The 17624-nt window shown below is 46.4% G+C and overlaps 2 protein-coding genes across 5 annotated transcripts; one reads left to right on the forward strand and one right to left on the reverse strand.

Moving 5' to 3' along the window:
• Nucleotides 1-1977: 1977 nt before the first annotated feature.
• Nucleotides 1978-2804, forward strand: LOC109883110 (histone H1.5-like). The gene is made up of 3 exons (XM_020475155.1): nucleotides 1978-2011; nucleotides 2200-2489; nucleotides 2691-2804. Exons 1-3 carry the CDS (start codon nucleotides 1978-1980, stop codon nucleotides 2802-2804), a joined length of 438 nt encoding a protein of 145 aa, XP_020330744.1.
• Nucleotides 2805-3493: 689 nt separating this feature from the next.
• LOC109883114 (ribosomal RNA small subunit methyltransferase NEP1-like) lies at nucleotides 3494-15478 on the reverse strand. 4 transcript variants are annotated; one of them, XR_004202517.1, is made up of 6 exons: nucleotides 15004-15327; nucleotides 14549-14650; nucleotides 14325-14466; nucleotides 6335-6543; nucleotides 5685-6047; nucleotides 3952-5464 (listed from the first exon to the last, which is right to left on the reverse strand). XR_004202517.1 is itself a non-coding variant. In XM_031787221.1 (5 exons), the coding sequence occupies exons 1-5, from the start codon at nucleotides 15151-15153 to the stop codon at nucleotides 3832-3834; spliced, it is 717 nt and encodes a 238-aa protein (XP_031643081.1). In that variant the 5' UTR covers nucleotides 15154-15478; the 3' UTR covers nucleotides 3494-3831. The 4 variants fall into 4 exon arrangements, 2 of the variants coding, with proteins under 2 accessions (XP_031643081.1, XP_031643082.1); XR_004202516.1 differs by having other exon boundaries at nucleotides 3952-5394; nucleotides 5610-6047; XM_031787221.1 differs by lacking the exons at nucleotides 3952-5464; nucleotides 5685-6047 and adding an exon at nucleotides 3494-3945 and having other exon boundaries at nucleotides 15004-15478.
• Between the last annotated feature and the right edge of the window lie 2146 nt (nucleotides 15479-17624).

Below are 17624 nucleotides of genomic sequence, written 5' to 3' on the forward strand. Positions count from 1 at the left end.
GTAACAGTATAGACTCTACGTCCGTCCCCTCGCCCCGGGCGTGAACCAGGGACGGTTCTGCACACGTCAACAGTCACCCTCGAAGCATCATTACCCATCGCTCCACAAAAGCCGCTGCCCTTGCAGAGCAAGGGGAACCACTACTTCAAGGTCTCAGAGCAAGTGACGTCACCGATTCAAACACCACTAGTGCGCACCACCACTAGCTAGCTAGCCATTTCACATCGGCTACACTCACCCCCTTTTGACCTCCTCCTCTTTCCGCAGCAACCAGTGATCCGGGTCACGGCACCAATGTAACAGTATAGACTTTACGTCCGTCCCCTCGCCCCGACCTGGGCGCGAACCAGGGACGCTCTGCACACGTCAACAGTCACCCTCGAAGCATCGTTACCCATCGCAAGGGGACACTACTTCAAGGTCTCAGAGCAAGTGACGTCACCGATTGAAACGCCACTAGTGCGCACCACCGCTAACTAGCTAGCCATTTCACATCGGCTACACTTGCATAATCAATGCTTGGAGTTTGTGGGTTTTGTTTGTCCACCCTCCTCTTGAGGCTTGACCAGAAGTTCTCAATGGGATTAAGGTCTGACACAGGACTGATGGTAGCGCTCACCTTGTCTTCTCCGTACAAGCTTTTTTTCCGGATGCCCCAAACAATCGTAAAGGGGATTCATCAGAGAAATTGACTTTACCCCAGTCCTCAGCATCCAATCCCTGTACCTTTTACAGAATATCAGTCCGTCCCTGATGTTTTTCCTGGAGAGAAGTGGCTTCTTTGCGGCCCTTCTTGACACCAGGCCATCCTCCAAAAGTCTTCGCCTCACTGTGCGTGCATATGCACTCACACATGCCTGCTGCCATTCCTGAGCAAGCTCTGTACTGGTGGTGCCCTGATCCCGCAGCTGAATCAACTTTAGGAGATGGTCCTGGTGGTTGCTGGACTTTCTTGGGTGTCCTGAAGCCTTCTTCACAACAATTGAATTGCTCTCCTTGAAGTTATTGATGATCCAATAAATGGTTGATTTAGGTGCAATCTTACTGGTAGCAATATCCTTGCCTGTGAAGCTTTTTGTGCAAAGCAATGATGACGGCACGTGTTTCCTTGCAGGTAACCATGGTTGACAGAGGAAGAACAATGATTCCAAGCACCACCCTCCTTTTGAAGCTTTGCCATGAAAATGAGCTCAGTTCATTTGCATGGCAAAGAGGGACTTTGCAATGAATTGCAATTCATCTGATCACTCTTCATAACATTCTGGAGTATATGCAAATTGCCATCATACAAACTGAGGCAGCAGACTTTGTGAAAATGTATATTTGTGTCATTCTCAAAACTTATGTTGGTTGCAGGCTTGTTAGTTTTCTTGCTCCTGGTGACCCGTCCCGCGTTCAAGATAATTATCTTGAAAAAAACATGTTTTTGTTTCGAACGACCGTTTGAAAACTGAAATTGTTGTTTTTTGTAAATTGAAATTGATAACAAAACGTCGTCATCATTTCGATCATTAAAGTATCCCACTTTCCCAACTCACTGTTTAACCAAATATAGTAACGTTAGCTAGCTATCTTTTACTTTATTTGCTCGAGCACAACTTGTAATCAACGATATGCCTAGAATGACCGCAAAAAGAAGTCAAACGAGAGAGAAAAGGGAAAGTTAACATAGAATCAAAGGGAACAGTTACAGTAATCAACCGAGGACAAGAGAAAGTTACACGTAAACCGCCAGTAAAACCACCGGTCAAGTCGCCCGTGAAGCAGCAAACGAAGCCAGTAAAACACCCAGGTGGTCGGGGACTTGGGAAAGCAGGGGCTAGACGTTTTCGTCAGCTATTGAAGCGTTCAATCCAAGAGAAGAATGTTACAGGAAACAAAAAAGTGCCTTTGCCAAGTGACCCCGTGCCCCCATTCCCAGGTAGCACAAACCCAGAGTTCCTATCTTTAACAAACTTCTGGCCCAGTGTGGGCTAGATGTGGATGCTAACGTTACCTGGGAACGGGGCCAGTATGGCATCTGAGATCGGCACATTTTGACGAGGTCATTATGTTTTGGATCAAGGTTGCTACACTACCCCCATCCTTCGGAGAGCACATTCTTCATATCTTCAATTTTGAAGTATGTGATGTTTATGTCAATTCAAATATTTGATAACCAATGAGTGTATCCCCATCTTCATCTCGATCCGTATCCAGCGACCCCAGCTCGTCTCTTCAAATACCAGGCAGAGGCTGCATCTGCACCCAAAACCAACAATGCAAGGCATGTGACTACCCGGGTCTCCCAGCTCATCCTTCGGGTAGTCTCCCAGTGCAAGCACCGGGGTGGCATCTCCATGGTGGACCTCAAGCATGCCCTGGCTGCTGGTGGCTATGATGTCACCAAGAACAATACCCGTGTGAACTTAGCTGTGAAAGGCCTGGTGAGGAAGGAGACACTGGTGCAGACTACTGGATTTGGTGCATCTGGGTCATTTAAACTCAAGGTAACTGTTTAAGTAATACATTTCTGTCCATGGTGGTTTTTGTTTTAGCTCCTTGGCAGTTTGATTTTCCACTGGCTCATTTCAACTGAGTAGGAAGCAAATTGCACCATGGTGCATATTTCACTGTCAAACCACAACCAGTTATTTGGGAATTTTGAAGTATACAGATGTTTCTCTCATCTCCTGACCTAAAAACGACAGAAACTGACGTATGAGAAGAGAATTAAGACAAGAGCCATGAGAGACCGTGCAGCAGTCGAGAGGGCCAAGCAGAGAGACCGTGCAACAGTCGAGAGGGCCAAGCAGAGAAAATGAATTTTGAAGCCAGCAACAGAGAAAGGAAAGGCCTTTAAACCAACAGGAAAAGGCCAGAAACCAGGAGCAAAAACTACTAAACCAACAGGAAAAGGCCAGAAACCAGGAGCAAAAACTACTAAACCAAACAGGAAAAGCTTTGAAACCAGGAGCAAAAACTAAACCAGCAGGCAAGTCACCTAAAACAGCTAGCAAGGACAAGACAGCTGTTGGAAAAGGTCAAAGGGAAATAGGAGAGACCAACACATGTAGGCAAAAGCCACAAACCAGCAGGACAAGCATCAACATCACCAGCCAAGGTCCAAAAAGCAGGCTACAAAGCCCCTGAACCTGCAGGAAATGCCTTGAAAGCAGCCAATCAGAAAACCTGCAAAATGGTTAACCCCCAATACAAAGCCACGGATACAGCGACCTAGGGTTGCCAAAAGACGTGCTTCCTTGTGGAAATGGACCGAGAGTATGGACTAAAAGAGTAATATGCCAGTAGATGTCAAATTACAATGTTATATTTTGTCAATCATATTATTGTATTGGTTTTTATTACATTGTTACTCCCAAATTACATGTATATTGAGTGATTATTCTACCAGTACTACATGAAAATATGACTTTTCTCCCCATCATGAGTGAAATTGTTTTGTTCCCTACTCTCCTACAGTCTCTTTGACAAGGAACAGTGGAAACATGAGGACAAACTATACCATTTATTTCCACTGTATAACCATGGGAACAATGATGCACTGAATACATGTATACAAAAACCAGTAGGAAGACCATATTTGGTGCCAAGTCCTTACAGATGGTGTGTTCAAAACAATATTTATTTCATATTGAAACTTTGCCTAAATTGAGAAATGTAAGATACCATATTTTACACACAATACATACACCCATAGAATCATACGAATCCACAGGAGGTAATTGGTGAAGTGGATCGTTTCTGTACAATGTTCCTTGACTGTCCAATCCATTTCTAGTCCATGTTGACAACAGTTTTAGCTGGAGCAGCAGTGTGCTGTCAACTTCATCACAACACGCCCCAGACCTCCTCAAAGGCAGAGCACATCTTGGCACAGGTGAGGGCAGCAGAGAGAGGGTAGTTACTGATGGAAACAGTCTTCTCTGTGTAGTCCACATTCACCTAAGACAGGACAAGCAGAGAGAGGGTAGTTACTGATGGAAACGGTCTTCTCTGTGTAGCCCACATTCACCTAAGACAGGTGAGGGCAGCAGAGAGGGTAGTTACTGATGGAAACAGTCTTCTCTGTGTAGCCCACATTCACCTAAGACAGGAGAGGACAAGCAGAGAGGGTAGTTACTGATGGAAACAGTCTTCTCTGTGTAGTCCACATTCACCTAAGACAGGAGAGGACAAGCAGAGAGAGGGTAGTTACTGATGGAAACAGTCTTCTCTGTGTAGTCCACATTCACCTAAGACAGGAGAGGACAAGCAGAGAGAGGGTAGTTACTGATGGAAACAGTCTTCTCTGTGTAGTCCACATTCACCTAAGACAGGAGAGGACAAGCAGAGAGGGTAGTTACTGATGGAAACAGTCTTCTCTGTGTAGCCCACATTCACCTAAGACAGGACAAGCAGAGAGAGGGTAGTTACTGATGGAAACAGTCTTCTCTGTGTAGTCCACATTCACCTAAGACAGGACAAGCAGAGAGAGGGCAGTTACTGATGGAAACAGTCTTCTCTGTGTAGTCCACATTCACCTAAGACAGGACAAGCAGAGAGAGGGTAGTTACTGATGGAAACAGTCTTCTCTGTGTAGTCCACATTCACCTAAGACAGGACAAGCAGAGAGAGGGTAGTTACTGATGGAAACAGTCTTCTCTGTGTAGTCCACATTCACCTAAGACAGGAGAGGACAAGCAGAGAGGGTAGTTACTGATGGAAACAGTCTTCTCTGTGTAGCCCACATTCACCTAAGACAGGACAAGCAGAGAGAGGGTAGTTACTGATGGAAACGGTCTTCTCTGTGTAGTCCACATTCACCTAAGACAGGTGAGGGCAGCAGAGAGGGTAGTTACTGATGGAAACAGTCTTCTCTGTGTAGCCCACATTCACCTAAGACAGGAGAGGACAAGCAGAGAGGGTAGTTACTGATGGAAACAGTCTTCTCTGTGTAGTCCACATTCACCTAAGACAGGAGAGGACAAGCAGAGAGAGGGTAGTTACTGATGGAAACAGTCTTCTCTGTGTAGTCCACATTCACCTAAGACAGGAGAGGACAAGCAGAGAGAGGGTAGTTACTGATGGAAACAGTCTTCTCTGTGTAGTCCACATTCACCTAAGACAGGAGAGGACAAGCAGAGAGGGTAGTTACTGATGGAAACAGTCTTCTCTGTGTAGCCCACATTCACCTAAGACAGGACAAGCAGAGAGAGGGTAGTTACTGATGGAAACGGTCTTCTCTGTGTAGTCCACATTCACCTAAGACAGGAGAGGACAAGCAGAGAGAGGGTAGTTACTGATGGAAACAGTCTTCTCTGTGTAGTCCACATTCACCTAAGACAGGAGAGGACAAGCAGAGAGAGGGTAGTTACTGATGGAAACAGTCTTCTCTGTGTAGTCCACATTCACCTAAGACAGGACAAGCAGAGAGAGGGTAGTTACTGATGGAAACAGTCTTCTCTGTGTAGTCCACATTCACCTAAGACAGGACAAGCAGAGAGAGGGTAGTTACTGATGGAAACAGTCTTCTCTGTGTAGTCCACATTCACCTAAGACAGGAGAGGACAAGCAGAGAGAGGGTAGTTACTGATGGAAACAGTCTTCTCTGTGTAGTCCACATTCACCTAAGACAGGAGAGGACAAGCAGAGAGAGGGTAGTTACTGATGGAAACAGTCTTCTCTGTGTAGTCCACATTCACCTAAGACAGGAGAGGACAAGCAGAGAGGGTAGTTACTGATGGAAACAGTCTTCTCTGTGTAGCCCACATTCACCTAAGACAGGACAAGCAGAGAGAGGGTAGTTACTGATGGAAACAGTCTTCTCTGTGTAGTCCACATTCACCTAAGACAGGACAAGCAGAGAGAGGGTAGTTACTGATGGAAACAGTCTTCTCTGTGTAGTCCACATTCACCTAAGACAGGAGAGGACAAGCAGAGAGAGGGTAGTTACTGATGGAAACAGTCTTCTCTGTGTAGTCCACATTCACCTAAGACAGGAGAGGACAAGCAGAGAGAGGGTAGTTACTGATGGAAACAGTCTTCTCTGTGTAGTCCACATTCACCTAAGACAGGAGAGGACAAGCAGAGCTCAAACCAATGCATAATCATTTACCAAATTCCAGCTCCTTTTTTTAAATTGGTAGGGACTAAATAAATAAAATCTACCCCCAACATCTATATTTCTAACACAAACTACCTACATCAACAGTACCTAAATCAGATTCTGCCACAGAGAAGTAGGATGAAGATGCCCCTTAACACTGAAGTAGTAATGAGGGAGGGTAAGTGAAGCTGATCCTGGATCTGTGCACACGGGCCATTACCCTAGAGCCTTAAGCTAAAAACTCACAGCCCCGTGTGCAAATGCTCCGACCACCACAGTGGCGGGCCCCTCCTCTGGTACCACGGTGCGGGCGCCCACTGCCTCCCCAGAGGAGAACGAGGTACAAATACGGGGGCAGCCAGGGGGCAGGTGGTCTGACACAGGGTTCTTGATGAGCTTCAGCAGGCGCTGGGGGCCGTCAGCCGCCCTCACACTCAGCTTGTGCAGGAGCTGGACTAGGAGGAAACAGAAATACAAGTGGGATGAAACAAGAGAGAGGGAGATATACAGTACTTCTGGTCACAATTTGTAGACTTGTTTACATTCTCCCACCATTAGCTCTGACAAATTGAACACCCTAGTCATTGGCGACGCCGTTACCCGTAGTATTAGATTTAAAAATAATCATCTAGTTATCATACATTGTTTACCAGGGCTACCGACGTTATGGCTAATCTGAAGATGCTACTAGAGAGTATAGGGTTATTGTTATCCACGTCGGCACCAACGATGTTAGGATGAAACAGTTTGCGGTCACCAAGCTTCAGCGTGTAAATCTGCTAGAAAGAGGTGTCGGCATCGAGTAAATGTCTCTGGCCCCCTCCCAGTTAGGGGGAGTGATGAGCTCTACAACAGAGCCTCACAACTCAATCGCTGGTTGAAAACGGTTTTCTGCCCGTCCCAAAATATATAATTTGTTGATAATTGGCCCTCTTTCTGGGACTCAACAACCAAGCTTGGCCTGCTAAGGAGTGACAGACCCCATCCTAGCTGGAGGGGTGAACTCAACTCATCTCATCTTAAAACATAGACAGAGCTCTAACTCCTCTAGGAGCCTCTTCCGGCGCCGAGGAGCCTCTTCCGGCACCGACAGAGATGGCCGCCTCGCTTCGCGTTCCTAGGAAACTATGCAGTTTTTTGTTTTTTTACGTGTTATTTCTTACACTAGTACCCCAGGTCATCTTAGGTTTCATTACATACAGCCGAGAAGAACTACTGAATATAAGATCAGCGTCAACTCACCATCAGTACGACCAAGAATATGTTTTTCGCGATGCGGATCCTGTGTTCTGCCTTACAACCAGTGCAACGGAGTGGATTACATGCAGCGACCCAAAAAAACGACTCAGAAAAAGAGGGAAACGAAGCGGTCTTCTGGTCAGACTCCGGAGACGGGCACACCGTGCACCACTCCCTAGCATTCTTCTTGCCAATGTCCAGTCTCTTGACAACAAGGTTGATGAAATCCGAGCAAGGGTAGCATTCCAGAGGGACATCAGAGACTAACGTTCTCTGCTTCACGGAAACATGGCTAACTCGAGAGACGCTATCCGAAGCGATGCAGCCAGCGGGTTTCTCCACGCATCGCGCCGACAGAAACAAACATCTTTCTGGTAAGAAGAGGGGCGGGGGCGTATGCCTTATGACCAACGTGACATGGTGTGATGAAAGAAACATACAGGAAATCAAATCCTTCTGTTCACCTGATTTAGAATTCCTCACAATCAAATGTAGACCGCATTATCTACCAAGAGAATTCTCTTCGATTATAATCACAGCCGTATATATCCCCCCCCAAGCAGACACATCGATGGCTCTGAACGAACTTTATTTAACTCTCTGCAAACTGGAAACGATTTATCCGGAGGCTGCATTCATTGTAGCTGGGGATTTTAACAAGGCTAATCTGAAAACAAGACTCCCTAAATTTTATCAGCATATCGATTGCGCAACCAGGGGTGGAAAGACCCTGGATCATTGTTACTCTAACTTCCGCGACGCATATAAGGCCCTGCCCCGCCCCCCTTTCGGAAAAGCTGACCACGACTCCATTTTGTTGATCCCTGCCTACAGACAGAAACTAAAACAAGAAGCTCCCACGCTGAGGTCTGTCCAACGCTGGTCTGACCAAGCTGACTCCACACTCCAAGACTGCTTCCATCACGTGGACTGGGAGATGTTTCGTATTGCGTCAGACAACAACATTGACGAATACGCTGATTCGGTGTGCGAGCTCATTAGAACGTGCGTTGAAGATGTCGTTCCCATAGCAACGATTAAAACATTCCCTAACCAGAAACCGTGGATTGATGGCAGCATTCATGTGAAACTGAAGGCGCGAACCACTGCTTTTAATCAGGGCAAGGTGTCTGGTAACATGACCGAATACAAACAGTGCAGCTATTCCCTCCGCAAGGCTATCAAACAAGCTAAGCGCCAGTACAGAGACAAAGTAGAATCTCAATTCAACGGCTCAGACACAAGAGGCATGTGGCAGGGTCTACAGTCAATCACGGACTACAGGAAGAAACCCAGCCCAGTCACGGACCAGGATGTCTTGCTCCCAGGCAGACTAAATAACTTTTTTGCCCGCTTTGAGGACAATACAGTGCCACTGACACGGCCTGCAACGAAAACATGCGGTCTCTCCTTCACTGCAGCCGAAGTGAGTAAGACATTTAAACGTGTTAACCCTCGCAAGGCTGCAGGCCCAGACGGCATCCCCAGCCGCGCCCTCAGAGCATGCGCAGACCAGCTGGCCGGTGTGTTTACAGACATATTCAATCAATCCCTATACCAGTCTGCTGTTCCCACATGCTTCAAGAGGGCCACCATTGTTCCTGTTCCCAAGAAAGCTAAGGTAACTGAGCTAAACGACTACCGCCCCGTAGCACTCACATCCGTCATCATGAAGTGCTTTGAGAGACTAGTCAAGGACCATATCACCTCCACCCTACCTGACACCCTAGACCCACTCCAATTTGCTTACCGCCCAAATAGGTCCACAGACGATGCAATCTCAACCACACTGCACACTGCCCTAACCCATCTGGACAAGAGGAATACCTATGTGAGAACGCTGTTCATCGACTACAGCTCGGCATTCAACACCATAGTACCCTCCAAGCTCGTCATCAAGCTCGAGACCCTGGGTCTCGACCCCGCCCTGTGCAACTGGGTACTGGACTTCCTGACGGGCCGCCCCCAGGTGGTGAGGGTAGTCAACAACATCTCCTCCCCGCTGATCCTCAACACTGGGGCCCCACAAGGGTGCGTTCTGAGCCCTCTCCTGTACTCCCTGTTCACCCACGACTGCGTGGCCACGCACGCCTCCAACTCAATCATCAAGTTTGCGGACGACACAACAGTAGGCTTGATTACCAACAACGACGAGACGGCCTACAGGGAGGAGGTGAGGGCCCTCGGAGTGTGGTGTCAGGAAAATAACCTTACACTCAACGTCAACAAAACTAAGGAGATGATTGTGGACTTCAGGAAACAGCAGAGGGAACACCCCCCCATCCACATCGATGGAACAGTAGTGGAGAGGGTAGCAAGTTTTAAGTTCCTCGGCATACACATCACAGACAAACTGAATTGGTCCACTCACACAGACAGCATCGTGAGGAAGGCGCAGCAGCGCCTCTTCAACCTCAGGAGGCTGAAGAAATTCGGCTTGTCACCAAAAGCACTCACAAACTTCTACAGATGCACAATCGAGAGCATCCTGGCGGGCTGTATCACCGCCTGGTATGGCAACTGCACCGCCCTCAACCGTAAGGCTCTCCACAGGGTAGTGAGGTCTGCACAACGCATCACCGGGGTCAAACTACCTGCCCTCCAGGACACCTACACCACCCGATGCTACAGGAAGGCCATAAAGATCATCAAGGACATCAACCACCCGAGCCACTGCCTGTTCACCCCGCTGTCATCCAGAAGGCGAGGTCAGTACAGGTGCATCAAAGCTGGGACCGAGAGACTGAAAAACAGCTTCTATCTCAAGGCCATCAGACTGTTAAACAGCCACCACTAACATTGAGTGGCTGCTGCCAACACACTGTCAATGACACTGACTCAACTCCAGCCACTTTAATAATGGGAATTGATGGGAAATGATGTAAATATATCCCTAGCCACTTTAAACAATGATACCTTATATAATGTTACTTATCCTACATTATTCATCTCATATGCATACGTAGATACGGTACTCTATATCATCGACTGCATCCTTATGTAATACATGTATCACTAGCCACTTTAACTATGCCACTTGGTTTACATACTCATCTCATATGTATATACAGTACTCGATATCATCTACTGTATCTTGCCTATGCTGCTCTGTACCATCACTCATTCATATATCCTTATGTACATATTCTTTATCCCCTTACACTGTGTATAAGACAGCAGTTTTTTTTTGGAATTGTTAGTTAGATTACTTGTTCGTTATTACTGCATTGTCGGAACTAGAAGCACAAGCATTTCGCTACACTCGCATTAACATCTGCTAACCATGTGTATGTGACAAATAAAATTTGATTTGATCTCCACAATGAGATAGGGTGCAGGCCAGGTAGCAGGCTGTTAGCCAACCTGCCAGCTTAGTGGAGCCTGCCGCTAGCATAGTCAGCTCAGCTATCCCCATTGAGACCGTGTCTGTACCTCGATCTAGGTTGGGCAAAACTAAACATGGCGGTGTTCGCCTTAGCAATCTCACTGGAATAAAGACCTCCTCCATTCCTGTCATTATTGAAAGAGTGATCTCAATTCTCAAAATAGGGCAACTTAATGTTAATGTTAGATCCCTCACTTCCAAGGCAGTTATAGTCAATGTACTAATCATTGATCATAATCTTGATGTGATTGGCCTGACTGAAACATGGCTTAAGCCTGATTAATTTACTGTGTTAAATGAGGCCTCTCCTCCTGGTTACACTAGTGACCATATCCCCCACATAGGCGGAGGTGTTGCTAACATTTACGATAGCAAATTTCAATTTACAGGGGGGAAAAAACGTATCGTCTAGTCATGAAATCTATGCAGCCTACTCAATCACTTTTTATAGCTACTGTTTACAGGCCTCCTGGGCCATCCACAGCGTTCCTCACCGAGTTCCCTGAATTCCTATCGGACATTGTAGTCATGGCAGATAATATTCACATTTTTGGTGACTTTAATATTCACATGGAAAAGTCCACAGACCCACTCCAAAAGGCTTTCAGAACCGTCATCGACTCAGTGAGTTTTGTCCAACATGTCTCAGGACCCACTCACTGCCATAGTCATATTCTGGACCTAGTTTTTTTCCCAAGGAATAAATATTGTGGATCTTAGTATTTTTCCTCATAATCCTGGACTATTGGACCACCATTTTATTACGTTTGCAATCGCAACAAATAATCTGCTCAGACCCCAACCAAGGATCATCAAAAGCCGTGCTATAAATTCTCGGACAACCCAAAGATTCCAAGATGCCCTTCCAGACTCCCTCTACCTACCCAAGGACGTCGGAGTCCAAAAATCGGTTAACCACCTAACTGAGGAACAAAATGTAACCTTGCGTAATACCCTAGATGCAGTTGCACCCCTAAAAACAAAAAACATTGTCATAAGACACTAGCTCCCTGGTATACAGAAAATACCAGAGCCCTGAAGCAAGCTTCCAGAAAATTGGAACGGAAATAGCGCCACACCAAACTGGAAATCTTCCAACTAGCTTGGAAAGACAGTATCAAAGAGCCCTCACTGATGCTCGATCATCCTATTTTTCCAACTTAATTGAGGAGAATAAGAACAAACCAAAATTTATTTTTGATACTGTCGCAAAGCTAACTGAAAAGAAGCATTCCCCAAGAGAGGATGGCTTTCACTGGCTTTCATTTTCACAGCAGTGGTAAAATCATTACCTTCTTTGACGAAAGATCATGATCATTAGACTCCTCTTTAAATCTGCATATTACTCCAAAGCTCAGTTGTCCTGAGTCTGCACAACACTGCCAGGGCCGAGGAGCAAGGGAGACACTCAAGTTTTTTAATACTATATCTCTTGACACACTGATGAAAATAGTCATGGCCTCTAAACCTTCAAGCTGCATACTGGACCCTATTCCAACTAAACGACTGAAAGAGCCGCTTCCTGTGCTTGGCCCTCCTATGTTGAATATAATAAACAGCTCCCTATCCACCGGATGTGTACCAAACTCACTAAAAGTGGAAGAAATAAAGCTTCTCTTGAAAAAGCCAAACCTTGACCCAGAAAAGATATCAGTTTGTCTCGGTGGATGGTTTGTCTTCTGACAAAAAAACTGTACATTTCGGTGTTCTTCAAGATTACGTTTTAGGACCACTATTGTTTTCGCTATACATTTTACCTCTTGGTGATGTCATTCGGAAACATAATTTATCACTGCTATGCGGAAAATACAGAGCTGTACATTTTGATGAAACCTGGTGAAGCCCCAAAATTGGAAGCCTGTGTTTCAGGCATAAGGAAGTGGATGGTGGCAAATGTTTTACTTTTAAACACAGACAAAACAGAGATGCTAGTTCTAGGTCCCAAGAATCAAAGACATCTTCTGTTGGATCTGACAATCTTGATGGTTTTACAGTCATTTCAAATGAAACGGAAGGACCTCGGCATTACTCTGGACCCTGATCTCTCAAGAATATTTCAAGGACAGCTTTTTTCCATCTTTGTAACATTGCAAAAATCAGAACATTTCTGTCCAAAAATCATGCAGAAAAATGTATCCAAGCTTTTGCCACTTCTAGATTAGACTACTGCAATGCTCTACTTTCCGGCTATCTGGATAAAGCACTAAATAAACTTAAATTAGTGCTAAACACACACCTACACGTACACTACAGTCACAAGACGCAGGCCTCCTACTGTCCCTAGAATGTCTAAGCAAACAGCTGGAAGCAGGGCTTTCTCCTATAGAGCTCCACTTTTATGGAATGGTCAGCCTATCCATGTGAGAGAAGCAGACTCGGTCTCGACCTTTAAGTCTATATTGAAGACTCATCTCTTCAGTAGGTCCTATGATTGAGTGTAGCCTGCGCCAGGGGTGTGAAGATGAACGGAAAGGCACGGGAGCAACTAACCGCTCTTGCCGTCTCTGTCTGGCCGGTTCTCCTCTCTCCACTGGGATTCTCTGCCTCTAATAACCCTATTACGGGGGCTGAGTCACTGGCTTACTGGTGCTCTTCCATGCCGTCCCTAGGAGGGGTGCGTCACTTGAGTGGATTGAGTCACTGACGTGATCTTCCTGTCTGGGTTGGTGCCCCCCTCGGGTTCGTGCCGTGGAGGAGGTCTTTGTGGGCTATATTTGGCCTTGTCTCAGGGTAGTAGGTTGGTGGTTGAAGATATCCCTCTAGTGCTGTGGGGGCTGTGCTTTGGCAAAGTGGGTGGGGTTATATCCTGCCTGGTTTCCCTGTCCGGGGGTGTAGTCAGACAGGGCCAGTGTCTCCCGACCCCTTCTGTCCCAGCCTCCAGTACTTATGATGCAATACTTTGTGTCAGGGAGCTAGGGTCAGTCTGTTATATCTGGAGTATTTCTCATGTCTTATCCGGTGTCCTGTGTGAATTTATGTGTATTTTCTCTCTCTCCCCCCCTCCTCCCCAGGACTACCTTGCCTGATGACTCCTTGCTGTGCCCAGGGCACCTGGTCACGTTGCTGCGCCAGTTTCAACTGTTCTGCCTGCGGAACCCTGCCTATGGAACCCTGGCCTGTTCACTGGACGTGCTACCTTGTCCCGGACCTGCTGTTTTGGACTCTCTACCGCACATGCTGTCTCTAACTCTGAATGATTGGCTATGAAAAGCCAACTGACATTTACTCCTGAGGTGCTGACCTGTTGCACCCTCTACAACCACTGATTATTATTATCTGACCCTGCTGGTCATTTATTAACATTTGAACATCTTGGCCATGTTCTGTTATAATCTCCACCCGGCACAGCCAGAAGAGGACTGGCCACCCACATAGCCTGGTTCCTCTCTAGGTTTCTTCCTAGGTTTTGGCCTTTCTAGGGAGTTTTTTCTAGCCACCGTGCTTCTACATCCGCATTGCTTGATGTTTGGGGTTTTAGGCTGGGTTTCTGTACAGCACTTTGTGACATCAGTTGATGTCAAAAGGGCTTTATAAATACATGATTGATTGGAGAGAAGGATGGAAGGAGAGTGAATGTATGAAGAGAAATTCAGCAGAACGTAGCAGGCTTACCCATGAGGCCACAGAAGCGGTTGAAGGTTCGGGGGATGCGTGTCTGTGGGTTGATCTCAATCAAGGCGTTCCTCTCTGTGTGGATGTAAACCTGCAGGAGACCTGCCCTGTTCAATGGACTGTCCATCAGCATTAACAAACACTGGGGAACAATGACAGGATATTGCTGGGTTAGAGGAGCGAAGAATAAAGATGACTGGGTCAATGTGAAAATGACAGCTTACCTGATGTGTAATGTCAGGTCGAATCTTCCCTGGGTCCCGTCCACTTTTGATGATCATGCCCTTGTGTTGGTCACAGTTCAGCAGTTCAAATGTCTTGCCAACCTGACGGGAAAGAGTACAACATGATTGCATTCCTTCATTGATTATGGTGCAACCGGGGGACCGGGACCGAGTTTGGGAAACCCTGCTTTAGGACATGCATCAGTGGGCCTGCAGGCAGGAGCTAACCAATAGCAAATAGTTTCATCCTGGTTCATTCAGTCACAAAAAGTTACCGTGCAGAATGCAATATTCATATCACACATCTACCAGGCAAGTCTGGTTGAACAGGAAGCTATCTATATTGTTTATATCCAATAACGCGGGTAATCAGAGACGCAGCTAGCGGTAACAACGTTAGTTTGCAAACACAGCAATTTGATGGCGAAAGTGGATAGCGAAATACTCGTCTTTACCTTCACTGTTTCCAGCGTTGCCCCCTCTAAAATAACTACTAGTCGCCTTTCCACCATGCGATCGTGCAGGCTACGCATATGTTTTGCTGGTTTGGGTTCATATTCGTCTAAATGCTCAAGACCACGCTTGTCACCACTGTGGGCTTCCATGTTGCTTCGGGGTGGTAGTCGCCGGAATAACGCGTCATACTGATGAAGGAGTTTTGCCAAGGTTCCACTGCTCTTTTGAATAGCTAGACAGCAGGCGGCCGTCTATGGCGACAGATTGACGAAGACTGCATTTTCTGAGCGAAACTGGCAAAGACGTACCTCCAACAACAGATAAAACCTCACATAATTCTGCCCAAAATCAATGACAGTTTATCTCAACCAGTTGCATATGGGCTTTTAGGTGAGCGCTGATGCCGCCCTGTGATAAGCAGTGGCCACTCTGTCATAAGACAGGGACGCAAAATATGTATCATGTCCATTCCCAGCCGCCTCTCCAAGGTGCTGTTGGAGAGACGCAGCGCTACACCAACATTCCGTGAAAACATTAATCTAACACAAATCATGTAGCAGATATAGCATATGGTAGAACGAGTATGTGGCCTTTTCTGGAGCGCTCAGGCTGGAAATAAAATGTATTTATTTTATTTCACCTTTATTTAACCAGGTAGGCAAGTTGAGAACAAGTTCTCATTTACAATTGCGACCTGGCCAAGATAAAGCAAAGCAGTTCGACACATACAACGACACAGAGTTACACATGGAGTAAAACAAACATACAGTCAATAATACAGTATAAACAAGTCTATATACGATGTGAGCAAATGAGGTGAGATATAGGGAGTAAAGGCAAAAAAAGGCCATGGTGGCAAAGTAAATACAATATAGCAAGTAAAACACTGGAATGGTAGATTTGCAATGGAAGAATGTGCAAAGTAGAAATAAAAATAATGGGGTGCAAAGGAGCAAAATAAATGAAATACAGTAGGGAAAGAGGTAGTTGTTTGGGCTAAATTATAGGTGGGCTATGTACAGGTGCAGTAATCTGTGAGCTGCTCTGACAGTTGGTGCTTAAAGCTAGTGAGGGAGATAAGTGTTTCCAGTTTCAGAGATTTTTGTAGTTCGTTCCAGTCATTGGCAGCAGAGAACTGGAAGGAGGGGCGGCCAAAGAAAGAATTGGTTTTTGGGGGTGAACAGAGAGATATACCTGCTGGAGCGTGTGCTACAGGTGGGAGATGATATGGTGACCAGCGAGCTGAGATAAGGGGGGACTTTACCTAGCAGGGTCTTGTAGATGACATGGAGCCAGTGGGTTTGGCGACGAGTATGAAGCGAGGGCCAGCCAACGAGAGCATACAGGTCGCAATGGTGGGTAGTATATGGGGCTTTGGTGACAAAACGGATTGCACTGTGATAGACTGCATCCAATTTGTTGAGTAGGGTATTGGAGGCTATTTTGTAAATGACATCGCCAAAGTCGAGGATTGGTAGGATGGTCAGTTTTACAAGGGTATGTTTGGCAGCATGAGTGAAGGATGCTTTGTTGCGAAATAGGAAGCCAATACTAGATTTAACTTTGGATTGGAGATGTTTGATATGGGTCTGGAAGGAGAGTTTACAGTCTAACCAGACACCTAAGTATTTGTAGTTGTCCACGTATTCTAAGTCAGAGCCGTCCAGAGTAGTGATGTTGGACAGGCAGGTAGATGCAGGTAGCGATCGGTTGAAGAGCATGCATTTAGTTTTACTTGTATTTAAGAGCAATTGGAGGCCACAGAAGGAGAGTTGTATGGCATTGAAGCTTGCCTGGAGGGTTGTTAACACAGTATCCAAAGAAGGGCCAGAAGTATACAGAATGATGTCGTCTGCGTAGAGGTGGATCAGAGACTCACCAGCAGCAAGAGCGACCACATTGATGTATACAGAGAAGAGAGTCGGTCCAAGAATTGAACCCTGTGGCACCCCCATAGAGACTGCCAGAGGTCCAGACAGCAGACCCTCCGATTTGACACACTGAACTCTATCAGAGAAGTAGTTGGTGAACCAGGCGAGGCAATCATTTGAGAAACCAAGGCTGTCGAGTCTGCCGATGAGGATGTGGTGATTGACAGAGTCGAAAGCCTTGGCCAGATCAATGAATACGGCTGCACAGTAATGTTTCTTATCGATGGCGGTTAAGATATCGTTTAGGACCTTGAGCGTGGCTGAGGTGCACCCATGACCAGCTCTGAAACCAGATTGCATAGCAGAGAAGGTATGGTGAGATTCGAAATGGTCGGTAATCTGTTTGTTGACTTGGCTTTCGAAGACCTTAGAAAGGCATGGTAGGATAGATATAGGTCTGTAGCAGTTTGGGTCAAGAGTGTCCCCCCCTTTGAAGAGGGGGATGACCGCAGCTGCTTTCCAATCTTTGGGAATCTCAGACGACACGAAAGAGAGGTTGAACAGGCTAGTAATAGGGGTGGCAACAATTTCGGCAGATAATTTTTAGAAAGAAAGGGTCCAGATTGTCTAGCCCGGCTGATTTGTAGGGGTCCAGATTTTGCAGCTCTTTCAGAACATCAGCTGGCCGGATTTGGGAGAAGGAGAAATGGGGAAGGCTTGGACGAGTTGCTGTGGGGGGTGCAGTGCTG

The sequence above is a fragment of the Oncorhynchus kisutch genome, linkage group LG13 (genome assembly GCF_002021735.2).
Source record: "Oncorhynchus kisutch isolate 150728-3 linkage group LG13, Okis_V2, whole genome shotgun sequence".
Classification (NCBI taxonomy): domain Eukaryota; kingdom Metazoa; phylum Chordata; class Actinopteri; order Salmoniformes; family Salmonidae; genus Oncorhynchus; species Oncorhynchus kisutch.